Raw genomic sequence first — 22,941 nt, forward strand, 5'->3', positions numbered from 1 at the left:
TAACACTCATTCATAAAAAGGTGTAATTTTTTTAAAAGAACTTGATCAAGATGCTGAGAGATACATCTGCATTAACCAGTCCTGAGAGTTAGCTCAATTAAACCTTCTTAATTAACTCAGAGAACAATAACAACTATTATTCTGACTCAGAGCAAGGTTGGCCATGCTTGCACAGGGCGTATGTGATTCCTGGGCCCTGCACAGATCTACAGAACTAGAACTTCTGGGGGCAGGGGACCTGGGAGCAAGCATTCCAGCTGTTTGCCCATGAGGCACACTTAGAAAGCACTTCTTGAAGGAATTTTACGAACTTTTCCATACTCTACTCTTAAAAATGTGGTTTTTACTCACAGCTAAAAACCTGTGAGTAAAAGTTTCTCTTAGCAAGTGGCAGGTATTCTTAGCAAGTGAGGAAAGGAACCCAGGTTAAAGAGAAAGAGACAGAGAGAGAGAGAGAGAGAGAGATACTTATATTCACAATTCTTACTTTTCATCAATTATACCAAAAGTTTGAAAACCAAAGTATACTCCCAAAATACAAAATGTAATGTGATAATTTTAGTAGTATAAAAGTTTTATTTTAATAGTTATGAATGTTAATGTGTTTTAGAGAAAGCAAGTAGGTCATTAAACCCATGATTTTATGGATAATATTGCTTAAAAAAAGACAGGTTTTAAAAATAAGGCAGTGTGGGAGTTGATTTAAGAAAAAAATCAAGTAAGTAATAGCACAGGAGGCATAAGGATGTGACAAAGTGTGAAAGCGGTACTCAAATATGTAAAGTTCAAGAAGCACAGAGGAGTTAACAAGTACAGCTTTTTCCTACAAACAGGAGAAAGAAGAACTGGTTTACAAGGGTGGGTAGGTACATAAGCTTAGATTAAAACAAGACAAAACAAAACACTAGTATACTAGAAAAAATACTGAAATAAAGTCAGAAAAGCCAAGTCAGGATACTGGTTATACCATCCATGACCTGTGTGAACAGAGGCCAGCCACCAGCATCGCTGAGAATTAGCTCCTTAATCTTGAGTGATTCCTTGAAAAAGTATCTGATTCTGATTCCTGAGTTTTCCTTCCTTCCTTCTTTCTTTCCTTTCCTCCATTTCTTCCTTCCTTCTCCTTTTGGAGAAGTTGCTTGTAATTGAGAGGCAAAATCCCTTTTCACATCCGCAGCTCCTGTTCCGTTCTCTATATTTTTGCCATAAAGGTTTGTCATGCATTTCCCTGAAGTCAGCTCTCTATATTACCGGTACCAATCCTTGGGGATCTTTGGGGAATGAGTTTTCTATAAGAATGTAAATTAATTTATTAACTAGAATGCTATAGATTGCCTTAGAGGGCCTCGGCATGGGAATGGCTGCAGATTTTCAAAGGATTATGATTCTGCTCTGCTCATAAAATCCTCCCAAAGAGCTCTGGGGAGCCAGCTGAGTCCTCTCTCATTAGAACCTAACAAGATTCCTTCTCAAGGAGTTGCATGGGGTCTCCTAGACCAGCTGAAGAACAGAAGGGTCTAGGCAGCAGCCTGCTCCATCCCAGTGCCTTAGCGCTTTGAGAAAAGAGAAACCTGGGCCGAATCCCTGCTCGTCTCACTGCCAACTTAGGAAAACGTGTCTTATTTTCAGGATCTCCCAAGTTAACAGCATCTTTTCTGAGCCTTCTGGGTGATGTGACTTGAGTTGTTTTTTGAGACAATAAAGTCCATCTGTCTTTCTATCCACAGCCCACTTGCCCTCATAGACAACAGCCCCGGCTTCTTGCCAAACAGCCTGCCTTTATCCTGGTGAGGGGGACATTTGGAAACAAGCACTGACCAGCCTGGCTAGACGTGTCTTTTTTTTTTCAGTCTGATCAGAAGAAGGTGGTACACGAGAGCCTCCAAGCCTAGCAGGCGGACTTTCTCAGCTGCCGCCTCACACAATATCCCAGCTTGGCTGCATCTCTGCTGTATGAACTCGGGCGGGGGGGCGAGTGTGAATGGCTCAGCATCTGATAGGAATTTATCACCCACCGGCTGCTGGTTGGGCAGGGGATAAAGCAAGGGGAAGGGGGCTGTGAGTGTTTAATGCACACTGCCACAACCCAACAGTTTTCCCTAAAGAGCCTCTTCCCAATATAAAAGGACAGGGTCAAAAGTAAGTTGACCCCGGACAGAATGTACAATTATTAGAAGAGAACTGTGCAGGAACAGCTGCTGGGACCCCACCGGTTCCGCATCAGGCTTCCAAGAGTCAGAATATGAATAATCAACTCAAGGGTGTTTTCTCCACCCCTCCTCACCCCCACCACCTCCCCCAGCCTTGTCCTCCTGTTTTGGGCAAGTCCTATTGCGTTTCTACAGGAAGAAGCATAGCCCTCCCTAGCAGCTGCAATAATTGTGTCCCTATTGTGATGAAGACCTCCTCCTGGCCACCCCCCTACAAGTGGCCATTGTCAGCGTGGAGTCAGTGATTACACGCTCCGCCTGATGCTGACACACGAGTGTGCGGAAGGCCAGGGAGGGGACCGGTGGAGGTGGAGGCAAGAGGTGGGGGGAGCCCACGGCTGTGAGATGGGATTCTGACATACCAGACCTTTTGCATAAGTCAAGCCCAGAACAAATGAGGCTTTATCAGGCCCCAGTGATGAGGGGGTCTCATCTCCCTTTGAAGTGGAGCAGAGCATGGGGCCTAGCAGCTTTTCCTCCTTTGGACCAAGCAAACATCCTGCTTTTGATACGCTGCATGCTCATTGTCTCTGCCCCATTTAATGATTTTTGATTGAAGGGTGGCGGCTGGGACGCCGAGAAGATCGTTAGAGAGGCTCCATCCAGCCAAGCCCGCAAGAAAGGCTTTCCTTGTGCCCGGGCGTAAATTCGGAATTTCTTAACAGTATGCGCTTGTTCTTAGAGGCAGATAAGGGCAGAGCGTGAAATTCTTAATTAAGCAATAAATAGAGAGTGGGGTGTCAGCAGATGTAGCCGGTAGCCATGGCAACGGGAATCACATGGGCAAGAGAGCTGAGACTAGATGTAGGCCTCGGGCCTGGGCCTGACTGACAGCTGAAGAATCCTACAAAGCTTGTAAACCAGATTAATTAGCTGACTAATTATTTCATAGCGTGAATGTAACTAAAAAATAAAAATAGTTCACCACGAACTAAAACATCCCTGGGAAAGAAAACAACAGGGACAGAGGCAGTGGGAAACTGGCTGTGTAAGTCAGAGACAGGAGTGCTAGTGAATCCGATCACAGAGACTGAAAAATGGGCTCTCTGGATTTGACTCCAAGTTTGACAATATGAAGGAACGCTTGTTTTACAGTCAGACCTGTTCGCAAGCATGGTGTAGAAGTTGCAGTTCACCACTGCCGTTCATGATACTTTATCACACCAAATATTGCCCCTCCGGGATCCTACCACATAGAACCAATCTCCTTAAGAAAGATTCTTAAATGAGCAAGGTTATCTTATTCTGTGGGTAACAATTGCTTAAGTGATATTAAGTTTCAATCAGGGGGCCCATATATCATATACGCCATGTTATCATGAATCTGTTATCTTACAAAAGCTAGTCAAGGAAAGTAGAATGAGACTCTTTCAGACAAGTTATGACAGGTATATGGAATTCAAGGCACCTGAGATTGACCACCTTCCAGGAAAAAAGAAACATTCTAGAGAAATAATCTACTGAGAAAATGTGTAATAAAATAACATGGCATGCTAATCACACTTGAAGATGTTTGGGTGTTTTGTACCACAATTCCAAGAGATAAGTAAGTATTCTTAACCTCGTTGTATAGATGCAGCCATGGAGGCATGGAGAATTTATAATTCCATGCCCCAGGTAAAACAGCCAGCCAGCCACTGATTAAAACCCGAAGCCCTGAACTCTGGCCGTGGGCTTTCCAAATAAGCTGCATTCTGTAAAGACATTGCTGAACAAAGACAAAACTTGCCTTGGTAAAGAAGAGAAAGGCAAGAGTCAAAAAATATTATATGTGCGGGACTTTTTTCTTTGTCATGGGGACCAGTGAGAAGTTTTCTCCTGCACCACTGCCTGGCACCCCCCACCCTTGTGGGTCAGTGGCCCATGATTCTTGAGTGGGCAGCACACTCTAGTGGAGAGAGTCACAGCCAGGAGCCAGAATGCCTGGGTTCTGCTCTCTGCCATTCTCGGCTGGGTCAAAGACAAGTCAGGCATCTTAAATCACACAGCAAGGAGCTAAATGGAGGAAATGAAGATAATTGTGATTTTTTTAAAACTTCCTCTCTGGGGGGATGTGGTAGGGCTGCACACAAACAATACAAAAGACGGTCTGCTTAGAAGTGGTCAAGGAATGAGTGAAAGCCAGCCAACTGTCAGTGCAGCAAGACTCCAGATGGAAGGCCAGCAGGGAAAGGGGCAGTGTCCCCCCAGCCATGCCCACCCCCCAAAGCCTGACAGGAAACTCGGTGGACCTGGAGGAGGGTCAAGCAGTTTCCCTATAATAAAACGAACCTTCTGTATACACAACCTCCCCCTGGGTTTTTTGTTTTGTTTTGTTTTTTTCATTCCAGGAATATGTCCACATAGACTGTGAGGGCTTCTCTTCTTGGATTAAATGTTATTTTATGTAAATTATCCCAATCACAGAGACCTATAAAGCCCCATGGTCCAAAGAAAACAATTAAGTGAAAGTAACAAACTAATCAATATGTAACTGAACTCTACTGCTTGGAGGCTTTTTGAGGGGTCAGCCACAGCTACCTCACTGCTGTTGGGCTGTTGGGTCTACGGACACCATGGTAGCCGCCTCGTCAACTTCCTAGTGGTGGTGCAGACTTTACACAGAAGACCTCCAAAGTCATACCCGATCCACACAACCCAATGTAGCTGCGTGGGACACCACCACGGAAGACCAGTGTGAGCCTTGGTTCCTCCTGAAACCTCAAGTCCTCACTGTGCCAGCCCAGGAATGGGAACAGGCCTGGCTCTCGCCACCTCCCTACTCCATTCAGACACAGGATGGCGGAAGCACAGATGGCCATGAAAGCCGCTACTTGGAGGACCAGGAATCCTCTCCAAGGAGTCCGGGTATCCGACTTGCAACCCTCTGTGACTTCCTGTTCCTTGTCCAACTCATATTATTCAAAAGTGGAGATACCAAGGTATTCTGATACAAAGACTCTTTAATTAGTAAAAGCCATCTGCCTAATAAAAATGGCTTATACTGAAATATTCACCTAAGTCCTATATATGTATATATATAATACAGATGCTCATCTACATAAAATATATATATATACTTATACAGATATGCATTTATACCATATGTGTAAATATAGTATAATACTATAACTTGCTGTTAATTCAATAAGTAATGGGGGGGAAGAAAATCTTTAGCTGCATGACTTGATTTTGTTTTCTTTATGCCACAAATGTTCCTTTATCATGCTTGGTTTATGCGACTGTTCAAATTAGTTTACAGTTCATGAACAAATCTGATCAATGGACAAGACAGGCTCCTCAGAAGCATGCTAACTAATAAAACAAGAGCAATTTGAAATTAAAATTTTGTTTCAGAATATACAGCAAATGAATAGCCATAGTTAAAGTAAATGGCAACTATCTGCTCTTACTTAATGGCTGTATGTGACTCTAGTGGTAAAACAGTCTCAGGGTTCTCTGTCCATCCTGATTTTTTATAGTTTTAGGTTATATTTATGGATGAATCAAATCTGGAATAAAGTATGAATGGTACAATTCAGTGCAAATAAAATATAGAGTAATCCATTTGGCCAAGACTTTTTAAAAACCCGGGAATCACCATCCTCTCCCCTCTGGTGCTATTAAAATGTAATCGCCCCAGGGCTCAAGTGTAATCAGACCCAGTTGACAAGTGGCTATAGGCACAAGTGAGAGGGACAAAGAACTCAGGGCGCCTACCAGCTCCCCAAACCCTTAAGGCCAAGTCTGGCTTGTGGCAGAGACTGGGACTTGCCATGCTTGACATGGCCCTGATTTCAACCAGGATCTATTAAGACCAATTCATAACAAAATTGTCCTTTTAGAGACTCATTTTGTCAGATTCTCCTTCTTAGAGACCACACTGAGCTAAGGTTGGTAGAAGTGGACACCATGTACTCAGAGTGACCAATGCTGAAATAATATGGAAAAGAAATATGAGATTTCAGGAAGTCAAATATGAGATTTCAGGAAGTCCAGGAAGTCAAAAGAAATGTATGGCCCTGACCCACACATTGGGCTCCCGTGAAACATGCACAATAAGAAGGTAAGGAAATCCTTTTGGCCCCTGTTACTCTGCAATCACTGTAGGGTTTCTGGTTCTATAAAATGAGGCTCCTGGACCCTTCACCCTGATGCTGCCTCTGACACAAGACAAGACAGCCCATCCCCCAGTCCTCAGATAGCCTTCCATGCATCTCATTTTTCTGACCTCAGATTTCCTTCCAAGGCTTCTCACCTTCCACATTGACTACACTCTTCATCCTGCCTCTCTGTACCTTTGCTGTTCCTTGTATCTGTGATCACAACCAGCCATCCTGTCTTTACATGTGCAGTTGACTTTTCTACAAATGTAACATGGCCTTAACATGAATGAAAAATATGAATAGCAGTCAAAGTTTATTAAGCACTTGCTCTGGGTTAGACCCTCTCCTAAAGAATTTTACATGTTATCCTTTTTTTAATTTCCTATCCTTTAGATAGGTCCTTTTATGATCCCATTTTACAGATAAGCAGGCTGAGGCTTAGAAAGGATACCTGCACGATGTCCCATAGCTAGTAGGTGCTAGAGCTGGGATTCCAATGCAGGCAGTCTGATTCAGAGCCCAGCCACTTAACCATAACACGCAGCGGTCTCTTTCAGCTCCTCGTCACTTCACAGCACCAATGTTTGGTATTCCAAAGGGAATAGTGGTTTCTGACTATGTGCTCAACATGCTCATCCAATTATACTTACCCAGATAGGTGAGTTGTCTCAACTGGCTGTGGAAGAACCAGTCACAGCCTTGGTCCCGACCAGGTGATGGAAGAGACGGAAGGGACCGCCCCACTTGACTCCCGCACCTTATGAGGATGTCAGGGTGAGGCCACAGGTCTGTGTGCACCAGCAGCAGGTAATTCCCAGGAGCAAAGTTCTCAAATGTCGCTGAGTACTTGAAGTGAGAGAAAAGTACAAAAGTGCTCATTGAGTGAGGAAGACTCTTCCCAGAAGAAGAGTTACAAAGAACTCAGATGGAGTGGTTTAGAAACAGGACTGTTCACGCCGGCTACTTTTCTTGTGGGAAATGGGCTTACTTAAATCTACTCCATCATAAATTCATAACTAAAGCTACAAAATCATACAGTGTGAGGACTGAAAGCTGTAAGGTTCTTCTTGTTTAACAATCTCAATTAACAGAGGAGAAAACCAAAGTTCAGACAAGCGAAGTAACTCGTCCCAGGTCAAACAGCAAGAAGAGACAGAGACACATGTAGAATTCCTGTCCAGTTTTCCCCAAGACTCAAACAGGCAGGCAATGATAGGAGTGCCATCCATTTATAAGAGTAACAGCTAACACGGTTGAGCATTGGCTCAGGTATCATTCATATCAAGGCATCCAACCCTTGAAAGACTCTGGGGATTGTGACTAGTATTGCCTCCATTTTATAGACGAAGACACTGAGGCAGGTGGAGGTTCGGTAACTCTCCCTACATCACAAAGCAGGACAGTGCTGATCTGGGACAGAGACCCAGGTGTCCACCTCCAGAGTCACCATTCTATTGCCTTCACCTTCCCAGAATGTTCTCATGGGAACCTCAGGGGAAGGGGAGAGAGGTGTACATTCTTCCTGAGAGCTGTGGTGAGGGGATCAAATGGATTCTGCTTTGAATTCTTCAGATCTATGGCACACCTGCTTCCAGCTCCCTAAGACCTGCTCTTATGACCTTTAGGGAGAATGCGTGTGATGAGACGGGAAGAAAGAAATGTGTTAAAAGGAATGAAAGAAGCTTGAGGAAATCCACTGGATTGATTTTTCTGCAGAAAATGCACCTATTTTTCTTATGGTTTTTCCTACCTTCCCTCCCCCTAACCATCTGACTCCTTCAACTCAATCCAAACGAAAGGCTAGTGCCTTTCGTTTTCAGGTGCAAGTTAATCTTTGACCACAAGGTGGCAGTGTGCAATGTAAAAAAATGCCTTGTGAAGCTATTCTCTCTCGGCTACAAACACTTCCCTGGGGTAAGTTGGTTCTTAACCCATAATATATAAGACTACAATTCTATAGGATGCTTAGAAGCTGTTTTTCATTGTATTAATAAAGTTAAAATTTCAGGCAGAACCATTCTGTGTTCAAGGTGAGGTTTAAAGGGATTCTAAAATGTTCAAGTTCAAGATAAAAGACAATCATACCTCAAATTCAGGTTACATTCATCTGGTCAAAATGCTGCTGCAGTTTTCTTGATCAGCACCAGAAGATGCTAATACCTGCAAACTACTGCGTCACAGAAGGAAAGATGGGAACCCCTGGGGAATGGAATCTACCATCAAGTGGATGCCGGGGGTTACCTGCAGAGAGCTGTTGGTCCAAGGGCTCTCAAATCGCAGTGAGTAGGTCTCTTGATCCAAGAGCAGCGCCATCCAGCCGTAAGGGTTGGACAGTGTGTCATGCACATAACTGACAGTGGTTGTCTTATTTCTGCTGTCCGTTATGGTTAAATCATAAGAAACTTTTGGGGCATTGGCTCTAGAGTGATTTAAAAAGAAAAAAAGCAGGTGGTAAGTTTTTTGTCCATCCTGGATCTAAGGCACTCCTCTCCCATCAGCTATAATTCATCTATTTTCTCCATGTACGTCTCTCGTCCCAGTGTCTATAGAGGTTTTAGCGGTCATGGTGTGTGTCAAAAAGCCCAGTGGGAAGGTGTCACTGGACCATTTGTGTATCACATTGACCTGTAACACTCAGATCTTAGGCCACTAATCAATGCCATCTTAATGAGTTCATATAGGCCAGGACTATATACTATTATTTTAAAGAAATGTCCAAGGTCAGAATATTGCCATAGCCCGGGTTTATCAGCAGCAGAATGCGTATTACACAGTCACTAGTTATCCCTCTGGGGAGCAGTGGCTGAAGCCCAGAACCTCAGAGCCTACCTCCAATGGCCCAGCAGGAACAGCCCCAGTAAGCTTCCCCAGAACGCAGAGGGCCCTGGGTCCTCTCCTGTGGGCTTACACGATGCCCAGGGCTCACTCAGTGCCAGTGGGTTTGCGTTCTTGCTTGTTAACAAGGAATGCGACATCCTGAAGCTAGAGACATTTTGTCTTTTCTGGTGTCCTGCCCCTTGGCACTGGGCCCTGCACATTATGGGCACTCAAACCATGTTTGTTACACAAACGAAGCCTGCATGGAGGAGCTCTTCCCAAAAGCGATGCCAACTTCCCAATGTATAGAAAGGGTTTCTAGAAGAACAGCATTTTACCAAGTGAGGAAACTGAGACAGAGTATGGTAAAAGTAGTATGTGAACATCACAGGCAGAGCTAGAAAGTTTTAAATTTCTACAAAGTATTCTATGCAGCCCATTCCAGAAAGTGATTTTTAAGACTTCACTAGAAGATAAATAGATTTTGCCACCTGCTTAGACCCTAAAAGAAAAAGTGGACAGAAAAAAAATAAAGCAAAAGCTAAAAAAAAAAAATCAACACCCATTACGACCTTCCTTCCCCTTCTGGTTTAGTTTTGATGAGAATCTTTAACTGTGGCATGTTGCTACAGGAAGATAATTAAATTCTCAAAGTAAAGGGAAATGAGACAAAGGAGGATGTTGGGTTTTCAAAGTGAAGGGGTGATGTGAGCACATCGAAAGCCAATTTACAATCTAGTGGCATATTATAGAGAGGAGACTGGTTTTAGTGTTAAATGCTTGGGCACCATTGTCAAATGGGTGTAAACTGCAAGTCTATATCTGCGTGCACTAGATGTATGAATTTGGGGGACTCACTGACCCTCTTTAAGCTCTAATTTCCTTTTTTTTTTAATGGAAACAACAACAGTATGTATATCCTATAGCAACTGTGAAACTTAAAGTCATAATCTATGTGAAGTATTCAATAACCATCACTAAGCCCAGTAAGTCTACCTATAGCTCATTTAAGAAAGAACCTCAGATGTGCCTGGTTTGCCACGCTGTCTACTTATTTTACTGTCTAGAGTTTATCCAGGATATATGGTCATTTAAAAACACACTCAAAACCTTTCATGGTGCAGAGCTTTAGCCCTGGCAATGTAGCACCTGATACATATTTCTTGTAAGATTAAATGTGCTTGTTTCATCCATTAATAAGTAAAATGAAAGGGATAAAGAATGCTCAGGGCATTTGGAATAAAAGAACTACTCTTTCCCAGATGTTCCTACGTAGCATTCACCAAACCTTTAGAAATCTTGGGGTAGGGGGGCCTCTTCCTCTCTTTGGGCCTGGGATATGGAGGGCTTTTTTTGCATGTATATCAAGATTTAAATTGGAACTTAAGTAAATCCTGGACTCACATTCTTAGAATCAGAGTGGATATGAAGGGTCATCTGTTCTAACATCCAGTCTACTGTGGAAATTCCCTCCATATTTTATCTTGTTCCTTCTTCCAGCTTTGGGGAGTTCACATCCTCAAATTCCTCCTCCATTTATGAAAGTTATTTGTAAATTTTAATTTTAGACAAGCTTGAGAAAGCTTAATTTTCTCCCTTGTATTTTCTAGCCCTTTCTCCTCAATCGCTATGGCTTTCTCTTACCCTGACTGAAACCATGAGTCCCAGGGTCCCAGGAGATCAGCCAGCACAATTTGGCCCAACTAATATATTTACTAAGTGAAGATAGGTTGCTGGGAAATAAATGTAAAACAAATGTGATAAGAAGAGGTAAGTTGAAATACCAAAGAGGCAAATGAGTTAGCCGCAGCAAGTACCAAGGTCAATACATCAGGTGGGATTCCCCACAGTCCAGAAAATGATTCCGAAAATTTCAGGTTCTGAAAGAGCAGCCCTTCAGCTTTCACAGAGACATATGGGCTCTGGAAAATGAATCACAGGACTGAATTCCAAGACTCACTGATAAATCAGAATTTCCATTTAGTAATTCGTAGTGAGAAATAAAACTGCCTTTCACATAGTGGGTATTCAACAAATGTTTGCTGAATGAATAAATGAGTGTTGAATGGACTAGAACACCCTAACTGGCTATTTAGTGATGTTTGGTCCCAGGGAAGTCTACCCAGAAAACCACATGAGTGTCAGGAGATTTCTTGTAAACTTACTTATCAAAGGAGATAAGCAATTGATCATAAGTTATCAGATCCTGATACAGTCAACCCCATTATCAGTAAGATATTCACCCAAAGGACTTACACACTTAAGTTTAGTGGTCAGAAAACCTCTCCTGGACATACACAAGCAATCTGCACTAACAGTGGGCCCTGGTTTAGGAAAATGCTAAGATTTCCTTATGAACTTAGATTTCTTCTATCCTAGTTGAGTGCTCTCAATTGAACCACTTTTACATTAGGGTTTTGGGGTGTTTTTTTTTTAACTATAGGCCAAAAGAATTCTATTTGTTGAAATGCATCCATCTGTTCACAACTAATCACTCCAACCTGTATTTTGTCACTTACTTTGCCTGACCATCCTATATTTTATCACTCTTTTCTTAAGAGATAATGCATATTTCCAGAAATTCTTCTTCATTCCAGCAATGTGGCCCCAGGAATTCTCCCTGGTCACTTGGACTAGACTTAAATTATTTCTCAGATTTCTATCAGCATCACATTTATAAGTCAGTTTTAAGATCTAATTTCTCCTGATTCTGTTTCTATAGATTGTAATTTCACTTACTGAAGGAGCCATTTTTCAGGCCATACTCCCCAGTTTCAGAAGGCCCCCCTATGAACATGACCGTGTTTTCAAATATTGTAAAACCACTAAATGCTAACATTAATTCAGTTCTATTAATCTTCGGGACTTTTCCACCTTCTTTTTTTTTTTTTTTTTTGGGGTACGCGGGCCTCTCACTGCTGTGGCCTCTCCCGTTGCAGAGCACAGGCTCCGGACGCGCAGGCTCAGCGGCCATGGCTCATGGGCCCAGCCGCTCCGCGGCACGTGGGATCCTCCCGGACCGGGGCACGAACCCACATCCCCTGCAACGGCAGGCAGACTCTCAACCACTGCGCCACCAGGGAAGCCCTGCACCTTCTTTTTGATGCCCTTCTTCCAACAGTATCCAGTAATCTGATGCTAACGTGGTCAACCAGAGACCCAACCATAGTGCACTGTGACCCTAAACCATCCTTTCCTCTACCTTTTCCTCATTCACTGCCCGACCCTACCAAGCCGCCCCATACATCTTGACCAAGGTTTATGTGGAATGCAATTTCACAGGCACTCGAGGGCAGAATGAGCTTTCTTTAGGGAAATACAGGTAGAGGAGGAGGTTATCAAATATTCCTATATCACAGTCGGTAGTGGAAAGGATCGTATTGTGCATTCTGAAAAGCAAATCAAAATGTGAAAGACCCATCTCCCAGTAGGCAAGATGCCTTTTGTTGACCATCACCCCAAGAGCCAAAAATTCTAGGTCAAATCAGCTCCCATCCCTCTAGGACAAATGCCAGCAGTGACAGTGGTGAGCTCTTCTGAAAAGCACCCAAAGAACATCAAGAGTAGAAGAATACCGTGAAGAGAATTTACCAACCATAATTACTACAATTTTCGCTTGCCCTAAATAGCCACCAATCTCCCTCTCTTTATTGTTAATGAAGCAAAGGAGCACACAAGTATTTCTAATTTGGAGAAGCCAAGGGAGTCTGCATGGGCCATTAGCAGCAGAAAGCTTCATTACTAGAAGAAGTCTCTCCCTGAACTTCTCATGGCTTTATGTGCAAGAAATCAGGAGGCAACCAGTCCATTTGAAATGTTAACCCTTACCTCCGAGTCAGCAATGGCTCCTGTATACAATCAAAATGACAAGAGGACTTCAAGCCTTTCCTTTTCTATGAGGTAGCTTAATTTTTTTTTAATCACCAAGCCTGTTTTTAATTAAGGGACATTTTCCTTTAGAAATATAGCAGTATCACTTGATAAAACTTCCCAACCTAAGTACCAACTTACAATACTAGTTGCATCAACAGTTATGTAATTTAGTGCCCAGATACTGTGCAGAACTGTTGCGTGTATACTGCCCACAGAAGATTTGTTAGGCAATCAACAATACCAGTGAGAACAAACATTAACTCCCTGGTTTGTGTTTACCATTAGCTTACTTTTCCTGAGGGTCCACATCTCTGTGTATTAAGACAAACACTGCACTGAGCTCTAAATGCTCTAAATTCGGAGCAATTGTGAAATAAACCCTTTATAATTACACATCTCCTAAGCCAGACACATCATAAAAATGAGCCCCAAATGGTACTGTCGGCATTGCCTGGATATTCATGCTTGCTGCTGTTACTCTCATCTTTTACTGCACAAAGAGGACAAAATCAAAATGTTGAGCACAGCCGACAAATTTCTGTGGCACGACTTTTCTTGAGCATCCTTTAAAAATACACTGGGCTCATAAGAAGTCCTTGTCAGAAGCTCACCACTGTCCTTCATTTTGGAGAGTCTTATTTTTGCATAAGTAGCCCATCCTATACAGGTTGCTAACTGTGTATTCCCCTTGCCCCTATGGCTATTGGTGTAAATAAACCGTACCTCCCCATTGGTGAGCAATAATAATAAACAGAAATTTTTTTACATGAAAAAAAAGTCCTGTCCAAGAACCACTATTCTATCTGCTGATCTGCCATCACCCAGTGATAACTGACATGTATCAGTAAGGGGTTTCCTGTATATACTACCCTTATTGATTGAGAAACAAATATTTCTCCTTCTGAGTAAGAAACCTAAGAGAAAAGAAACCCTAACCCTCAGTCTTTCTTCCAAACTTTTAACAATTCTTAAATTCATGTAAAAAAATTCATGTAAAAAAATAGGCAGAGAGGCAAGCCGTATGAATCCTTGCGTTTCTGGCAGGTACACCCCACATCACTCCTCCATGACTTTGCAGATATATATTTCTGTTTATCTTTTTTCAGAGTTAGCTAAAGCAATAATAATTGATTGTAGAAAAGTCCCAAAATCAACCGAGCACCTCCCCAAAGGTAGTGTCTAAAGTTTTTGCGACACACTTGGGATAATAATTCTTGCTTACTATACCTCAATCCTTGAAGAGAAGCAACAGATGTCTATGGTCCATCTGTCTATCCCTCACATCCTATTGCATCTCTTTCTTGATCTGTGGAATACAGCTGGAATGGCTATCTCAGAACATGAAAACACCACCCTTGGAGCTACACAACTCCAAGGTAGACAACTACTTGTCAGGAATATTGAAAAACAACTATATGCATCTAGTAGGGAGTTAAGACTATAAAGCCTACCTCCTCTTTTATATATATGTACACCTGGTGCTGGTGGGGCTGACAGACTCCCCCTCATGAGCTCACCATCAGCCCCTCTTCCCAACTCCGTGTTCAGTGATATCAGGACAGATCGTGTGAGAGTATTTTTACCACAGAATTAAGCAAATGCTACAAATCAGGGTCTTTATTCTAGAAAGCTAGTTGTAAAACAGGTACCAGCACACCCCTGGACCCCTTTATTATTCATGAAATTTAATAACCATGGAGTATTGTTGATGATAGTCCTCAGTGTGGGCTCCATTTTGATGTTTAGATCTTTTTCTATTTTACTGCTGTAACCTCTGCTGCCAAGAGCGGATAAAACTTCTTGGAATTTTCCTGTCTCACATGTGGTTTTTTTGAGAACTGAAAAGATACCATTAGTGATGCTATGCCTATTTATCCCTAGGAAGGAGCGTTAGGTGATTATTAAAGGAAAAGCTAGGCCACAATTTCCATTTCAACTCTTCTTTACTTTTGCATTCATAGAGGCAGGGGGTGCCTTGTACTCTGAACACTGACACATTAAGAGCAGTTCCATAGGTAAACCCTGAGCGCAAGCACTACAGGGAAGGATATTAAGCAGGATCTAAGAATCAAGGTGATCAACAGCAACATTAGCCTTTTCTTTTCTAGGAGAAATAGGAAGAGAGAAACAGAAGCTTTGGGGCACAATGAATCATAAACTGTGTCCTGAAAGACTGCAGATTCCACGACTTTCTGGGATATTTCGTTGGATAAGTGCAATGTCATGTGGCTATTGGAAAGTGTTCCCTATTTTTCAAGAATTGGATTAAGTTTCATTTGAGCAAACTTAATTCCCTTGCCAGGCATTTGCTTCTCAGAAACGTAATCATCTATAATATTTTATTCTATTAGTAGTAAGTTTATATGTTGTTTTGTCAATCATAGATGTAGAGACTTTTTTTTTTAAACCTCTTTATTGGAGTATAGTTGCTTTACAGTGTTGTGTTAGTTCCTGCTGTACAGCAAAGTGAATCAGCTATATGTATACATATATCCCCATATCCCCTCCCTCTTGCGTCTCCCTCTCACCCTCCCTATCCCACCCCTCTGGGTTGTTACAAAGCTCCGAGCTGATCTCCCTGTGCTATGCAGCTGCTTCCCACTAGCTATCTATTTTACGACTGGAAGTGTATATATGTCAATGCTACTCTCTCACTTCGTCTCAGCTTACCCTTCCCCCTTCCCGTGTCCTCAAGTCCATTATCTACGTCTGCGTCTTTATTCCTGTCCTGCCCCTAGGTTCATCAGACCATTCATAAATGTAGAAACTTTTGAAAGACAACATTTACTGAGCACTTACTACATGCCAGACAACGACCCTGTGATTTAAGTACCATTTGGCTCATTTTACTGATAGGAGAACTGAAGCAGAAAGAGGTGAAGTAACTTGTCCAGGAACATACCTAGGAAGTGGCGGAGGGAGGGTGGCCTATGATTTATGCCCACAAATGATTCTTAATTACCTCTCTATTCTTCAGCCTTTGAAAAATAATTTCAAACATACGCATATATCTTGACTTTCTTTTATGTACTTCCTATTAAAACTCAGAAGGACTGGTTGGCCAACCTACAACATCTTGTAAACTCTTTTAATTTCCCCCACATTCAATTCAGTACATAATTGGAAGACAGATCAAGGCTTGATTTACTGACATTTGAATAAATCTATGTCAACTGAAGGAGCTGTAGAGTGCTCTAAACCAAAAAACAAATAATTCCCAGATGGTAATTGTGAAAGTTCATTCTCATTCCCCCCATCACAATTCTATGCATCTATACCACCAGGAAAAGAAAAGGATTGCAAATGTACGCAAACTGCTGATTCGGTGGGTGGGGTAGGGGCAGAGTGGAGAAGAAATCAGCTGTTAAAATAAATCATCTGATCAACTGACAGCCCCGGGCAAGCAAAAGCCCAGAAGACATTATGAAAGGATATTCTTAAGTATTTGATGTTGCTAGGAATTTTAGAAACAAAGACTGAGGATAGTCTTTTAATCCTGGATCTTCTAAAGAAAAGTTAAGGGCTGTGGACTCCTCATAAATATGTCCTAAGAGAGAAATGGACAATAAGGACACTACAGGAAGATTTGGGGGAGTCCACAATTTCTTAAATGATATTCATTTATTCAATACTAATTTTATTGAGTCACTATATGTTCAACATGGTAATACAAACAAACAGAAAACCCTATCCTTGCCCTACTTACCATGTATGAAGAGGGAGGGGCAATTTATAAAGCTATGTAGGAGCTATGAGTATTGGTTAGAGCAAGTATAGAGAGCCAGCACACAGCAGGGATACAAAAGCTGTACAGAAAGCTTGGGGAAGCTTACTAGAGAAAACAACCTTCATGTTGAGATCATGGAAGCTGAGCCTTATGGGCTGAAAAGCACAAAGAAGTTGAGTGTGGCTGAGGCATAAAATGCAGGGAAGGGAGGGCAGAGCATTGAGAAATGATGCTAGAAGTACAAACAGGAGCAGGTCATGAAGTGCCCACAAGACATTACAAATGGCAGGCTTTCATCGGGAGGCACTGGGAAACCTTGACAAAGTTTCTACAAAGAAATGCATGGATGGCAAGACCAGATCCGATCTACAAAGCCTCAAAAAGTTTAAGAATGGCATCACAGCAAGGTGGCAAGCTAAGAGGCTGTTGTGGTTATACAGGTGGGAAGCAGTGTCAACCTGGACTAGAGTAGCTGGGAAGGAGAGAAGTAGAAAAACTCAGGAGAGATTTTTTAGGCGATAAAATGGGCTGGACTTGGTAGGTGATTTCTGTGAGGAATAAGTAAGAAGATGAGTCAAGGATGACTCCCATCTCTGGTTTAGATATAACTGAATCAGTTGTCTGAACACCCAGAGATTCTGAACACCGAGGGAGGAATAGGTCCGAGGAATAAAGACCATACGTTCAGTTTTGACAAGTTGAGTTTGAGATGGCTGTTGAATACTCTAGTGGAAATACTGAAAGCATAGCTGCTCAACGGAAATATAATACAAGCCATAAATGCAGGCCGCAGATAGAATCTTAAATTTTATTGTAGCCACATTGAAAAATTTAAAAGAAACACGTGAAATTAATTCTAATAATATATTTAACCCAATATATTCAAAACTTATCATTTCAACATAAGCAATATGAACAAATTGTTGAGCTCTCTTACATTCTTTTTTTTCATACAAAGTCTTAGAAATAAGGTGTATAGTTTAAACTTATGGCACATCTCCATTTGGGCGAGCCACATTTCACGTGTTCAGTAGCCACCTGTGGCGAGTGACTTCAATACTGCGCAGGGCAGATTGGATAAATGGATCTGGAATTCAATAAAGCGATGTAGACTGGAGGAAAAAAATCTAGAATCAACAGTGACTGTTAACCGAGGCTGTGGAATAATCCAGATCACTTGGGAAGAGCATGACGTGCGAGGAAAGCTTCTCACAGAACCCTAAGGAACACTAGCATTTAAGGGGCAGGGAGACGAACTTACAAAGGAGGTCTAGAAGGAGCTCACAGAAATCCACTGGTGAGATGATCCTCATTCCAGGTAATTTATCTCTAGACGTAAGAAATGTGGGATCAGTAAATCCAGGAACTGATTTCTGGAATGTGAGGCACGTTGCCATTATGAGGCCTCTATAGGAAACGTGCCTGACATTTTTCTGAAATGAGGTCCTGACTTACACTGATAGGGCTAAAGCTTTCCAGTCTTATCAGGAAGGATGGGGCTGGGAGAATGAGATTGGAAGCCAGGAAAGGAATGCTATGCTGAGTACCTGTGGTCCCTAAAGACAGCACGTTTTTAGAACTGGCAAGTGAGAGGGAACTCACCCAAACCAAGCGTGTCATCATTTTAACAAAACAGAAACTACACTCTGCCTTGTAGAGGGTGGGAATCTTTCCTTCACCTAAATATTAAACATTATTACCAACTTCAAACATTTTTAAGCCTCAGTCAACCCAACTGCAAGGTCAAGTCAGAGGAAGGTACAAAACCAGAAATGCCACAATGTAATCACCCATCACTCTTGGAAAAGGTAGTGAGGGGAGGTCGCCAATGTCAAACAAGGAACTTATAGTGAACATGAACCAGAAGGGGCCTCCAAGGAGGAGATCACACTCCAAGCACTCGGTTGCTGGTTAGGGGGCAGAGGTGCCCCATTAAACAGCTGTGCAGCCCTCATGCCTTGCCCTCTGGGGACCTGGGCTGAGGGAGGCAGGAGGAGGCTAAGAGTTGAAAGGGAATAGGGCAGGGTCCTTGTGCCACATCAGATCTCCATCAACATGCAACCCCAAAAGATGGGGACCGTGAGAGCTTTGTAAATCAACTCTTAGGGTGCGTGCTCCAGGGCAAATAGCACAACAAATTAATCCTTTCTCCATGAAATGCAGCAAAGTTTGTATCTACGCAGAATTCAAATTGCTCATTAGCTCTGACATGTTCCTAATGAGGTTATAATGCTCTGGGACAGAGATCAAGTCACTGAACACAAATAGTTGAGGATAGAATCCTGGAAAGCTCAAGTTAGAAAGACCTTAGGGAAGTGCTTCTAAACATTGAGTATAAATCCCCTGTGGGTCCTGACTCAGAACGTCTGCGGTGAGTCTGAGATTCCCAAGTCTAATCCCAGACCACACTGATGCACTCTGACTACCAAGGCCTTCGAGATCATCTAACCCAACCACCTTACCCTAGAGATGAGGACATGAAGGCTAAGAGGCTCATAATTGGGAGTGTGCTAAGACTCCCCTGGGGCGAATTTGGGGTCATTGAGCACTTAGTCCGCAGACCTGTGAATCAACCTGAAAATGTTTAAATAGAAGCCTAGGGAGTAGGGTGACCAAACAACCTGGTTTTCTCAAGACTGAAGGGGTTTCTGGGACACGAGGTTTTCTATTTTAAAACCAAGAAAATTACAAACAAACCAAGGCAAGTTTTTCACCCTAGTAGGAGTCTTTTGAATCTACTTAGAATACAGTATCAGGATTATTATCTTTTTGACCTTGTCAGTCCCTGAGTGCTGGGATCATGACCTGCTGCCTAGGTAAGCACCTAATTATCCTGTCTGAAGATTCTCCAAGAGCAGATGTTCAGAGGATTACACCTGCAGAGCCTTCTAATGCCGCTAAACACCTCTGTAAGACACAGTCTCCCAGTAGGTCTCCAAGTAAGGCATAAAAAAGGAATATCAACAACACAGAGAAATCAATATCATGCAAGCACAGAATGTTCTTTTTAACTACATAAATCTATTTTAATTTTCCTCATTTGGAAAAAACGCATATAAGAAATAAATCGCTAACTTTAATAAAGCTCAAAATGCTCATTAAAAACATCTTTGTTAAAATCACTAAAATGATAAAAATCAGGATGCATTCCTAAGGATGAAAAGAAAAGGCATGCTCTGCATAATCCAAATGATTAGAAATGAAAATATATCCCTCCACATTGTTATTTTACTCGCTGGAATTGGGTCCATTAACATTAGATAGAATAATAAACAGTTTGGAAAGCAAAAGTGGAGCATTTTCAGATGATTCAATGCTAGCAGGGTATTATATTACTAAGGTGTCTAAAACAATGTCAAGATACTGATGCCATCTGCGTTCAGAATGCAGACTTAGTGCAATCCTGACCATATAGGCTCACTCTCTGGAGTTTACCTGTTTAAATAAGATGCCAGCATGACCTGGCTGAAGCACTTGACTTAATATTCATGCAGGTAGGACACAAAACAAAAGGAAAGAAGTGTGGCTAAATGTATATAATGCATTTGAAATAGGTAAAAGATAGAACCCTGGACACTCAGCAATCTTTACCTGGAAATTAAAGAGGGCAGAAGCAATCCTATTATAAACAGCCCAGGTGCTGACCTAATGGTAGTTTGGGTAGCATAACCAAGGAGTCCTTGCTCCAATATTAATAGGAAATGTATTGTACAAATGCAATAGTTCATGAAATTAACAAGGAAAATGAACTGGGGTGAAGCAACTTTGCAAGTAATAGGGAGGCGTCAGCAATTGCTTCCCTGGAGCATAATGAACACCTCAAAAGAGCTCAGGGGGAGCAGGTGTACACAAATGAGAACGGACATTACTGGAATTTTTAATAATCCTCTTAATTTAAATATATTTCAAATTCTCTGTTGGTTGCGAGTCTTTTCAAGAGGACGCTATTAGCTCAAAATGCCAATAAGAGGTCAAGGGCTATGAGACCTGGTCCGTTGTTATTGAAAGTTAGCTGCCATTTGAATCAGTCTAAAACTACCGTAAACTTATGATTTGACAGCTGTCAAAATTATCCCCACATCACTTTTGTAGAACTAAATACCTCCAAAAGATTCCAGAAAACAATTTCGCTTCTATAAATATCAACAGCATGGATGATATATGCATGTGCATTGACAAGCCAAAATGTAGAGTTAATTCAACTTACAAACCAATAGACATACGATGAAAGAGAACATTTTCCTCACAGACACTTCCATGGACAAGCTGACTGAAGCTGGCCTTGACCAAACAAGAAGCTGGAAGGGTTTCCGTAGAAGCAAGAACGTGACTTCTATTTTTCCCGGACAGAGACCCATCCAAGTCTTCCAAAATTGCTGCATGAGGAAATGGAAACGCTACCAAGTTTGGAGAGTTTGTAAACTTCAACTGGTTGGTCTTGACAGTAAATCCACCTATAAATTGGAAGAAAGACTGTGATGCAGTGACACCAAAGAATATGATCACAAATGGCAACTGAACTCACGGGGATATTTTCAGTATTCCAAATTGCATATTTATACAGTTTTACAATCCACTCAATTTATTCAAGAAAAAAAAAATCCTAGGTGTTGACTATATGCCAGGCTCTGTGCTATGTACTGGAGAGAGGGGGAAACAAGAACAGTAGTGGCATTGCCCTCATGCAGCCTGTATTCTAGGGCAAGGATTCTCAACCAGGGGTGGTTTGCCCTCCAGGGGACATTTGGCACCACTTGCAATCATTTTTGGCTGTCACAACTGGGTGGATGGCAGGGCTACGAGCATCTGGTGGGTAGAGGCAAGGATGAGGCTAAACATTCTATAATGCACAGGACAGTTCCCACAAGAAAAAGTTATCCAGGGACTTCCCCGGCAGTCCAGTGGTTAAGACTCCGTGCTTCCACTGCAGGGGGTGCGGGTTCCATCCCTGGTCCGGGAACTAAGATCCCCCATGCTGCTCTGTGCAGCCAAAAAAAAAGTTATCCAACCCCAAATGCCATAGTGCCAAGGGTGAGAAATTGTGGTCTAGTGGGAAATGATGACACATAACATTAATTGACTAATTATTAAATGCTAAAATTGCTGTGGGTTAGTCTCTCCATCTTTCTGCTCTAGTTCTTCTACGGCAAACCGAACCCCACTTTTTATGAGATTTATACTTTAATCATTTACCCTCAAAAGCAATATTCAATCCATCACGTACGGGTAGATAGTAATAGTAACATTTTTCAAATACTAGCTCTAGGGCTCCACTTCTTAGCGGGGTTTCCCTCATGCCACCTCCATGTGATTCACTGGGATTCTGTTGCCAGTCCAGTTGCCCAGGAAGAAACGGTGGCAGTGGTCTAATGCTCACCTTCCTGTCATTAAAATTTAAAAATTCAGTACACATCTCTTAGTATATATGCTACCATATTACTATATTATATACCTTATAAAATACACCAAAAAAGGAAAATTTTAAAATAAAATATTGATACAAAGAGAGGCCCTAATGCTTTCATTCTCATCCCAGTAGAGTCCGTGGACTGAATTGTCACACATTCAAGATGCCACGATTCCACCTCTGGCAACTTCTGTAGTTCATCTAATACCACAAGCAGCTCTACAATTCAGTTATACTGGATTTCTTTGCAATTCCCCAATCATTAACTTGCTCTTTGGAATTTTTTTTGCATATGCTGTTTCTAATACGTAGAAACTTTTCTCTGCCTATTCCTCCTTGCAAACTTCTCTTCACCTTTCTAAATCCTGCTCCAGGCACTCTATGATGAAATCTTACCTGACCCCTTACCTTGCTCCCCTCACTGGCCTTGCTCAATCCTCTAGTACTGGATTTATCACACTATTACAATCGCTGGCTTAGACATTTATTTTTGTGCCTAGATGGAGAGACGCTGGAAGACAAGAACTATGTGTTTTTCATCTCTGCACTGCCCAGTTCCTTAAACCGAACCTGGACTAGACAATTTTTAAACAAATGAAGGAGATGGCTCCGCCAAGACCATCCAGTGGGAAGAGATTAGAGCTCATAAGGAGCAGGGTGCTTTTTTTTCAGTGTCTTATGAATGATATGAAACAGTGAAGCTATTAAATGACTGAGGAATTATGATTTGAAGTGATTGCCATAAGGCATTTTTTATTCCCATTATTATTTCTACAATCTTAAACTCAGATGCCACCCAAGTAAAAATAATATTTGGTTCTG

At 42.0% G+C, this 22,941-nt stretch overlaps 1 protein-coding gene across 11 annotated transcripts in view; it reads right to left on the reverse strand.

The window, feature by feature from the left end:
• Positions 1-22,941, reverse strand: part of PKHD1 (PKHD1 ciliary IPT domain containing fibrocystin/polyductin) — a 600,926-nt gene that overhangs the window by 371,210 nt on the left and 206,775 nt on the right. For all 11 annotated transcript variants that reach the window (XM_024765924.1, XM_024765923.1, XM_024765919.1 and 8 more), the window contains 3 exons: positions 20,920-21,166; positions 8,537-8,714; positions 6,946-7,141 (listed from right to left, as the gene is read on the reverse strand). In XM_024765924.1, coding sequence (XP_024621692.1) covers positions 6,946-7,141; positions 8,537-8,714; positions 20,920-21,166 — 621 coding nt within the window. The remainder of the gene's footprint in view (positions 1-6,945; positions 7,142-8,536; positions 8,715-20,919; positions 21,167-22,941) is intronic.

This window comes from Neophocaena asiaeorientalis, unplaced genomic scaffold, assembly GCF_003031525.2.
Source record: "Neophocaena asiaeorientalis asiaeorientalis breed wild unplaced genomic scaffold, Neophocaena_asiaeorientalis_V1.1 scaffold46, whole genome shotgun sequence".
Classification (NCBI taxonomy): Eukaryota; Metazoa; Chordata; class Mammalia; order Artiodactyla; family Phocoenidae; genus Neophocaena; species Neophocaena asiaeorientalis.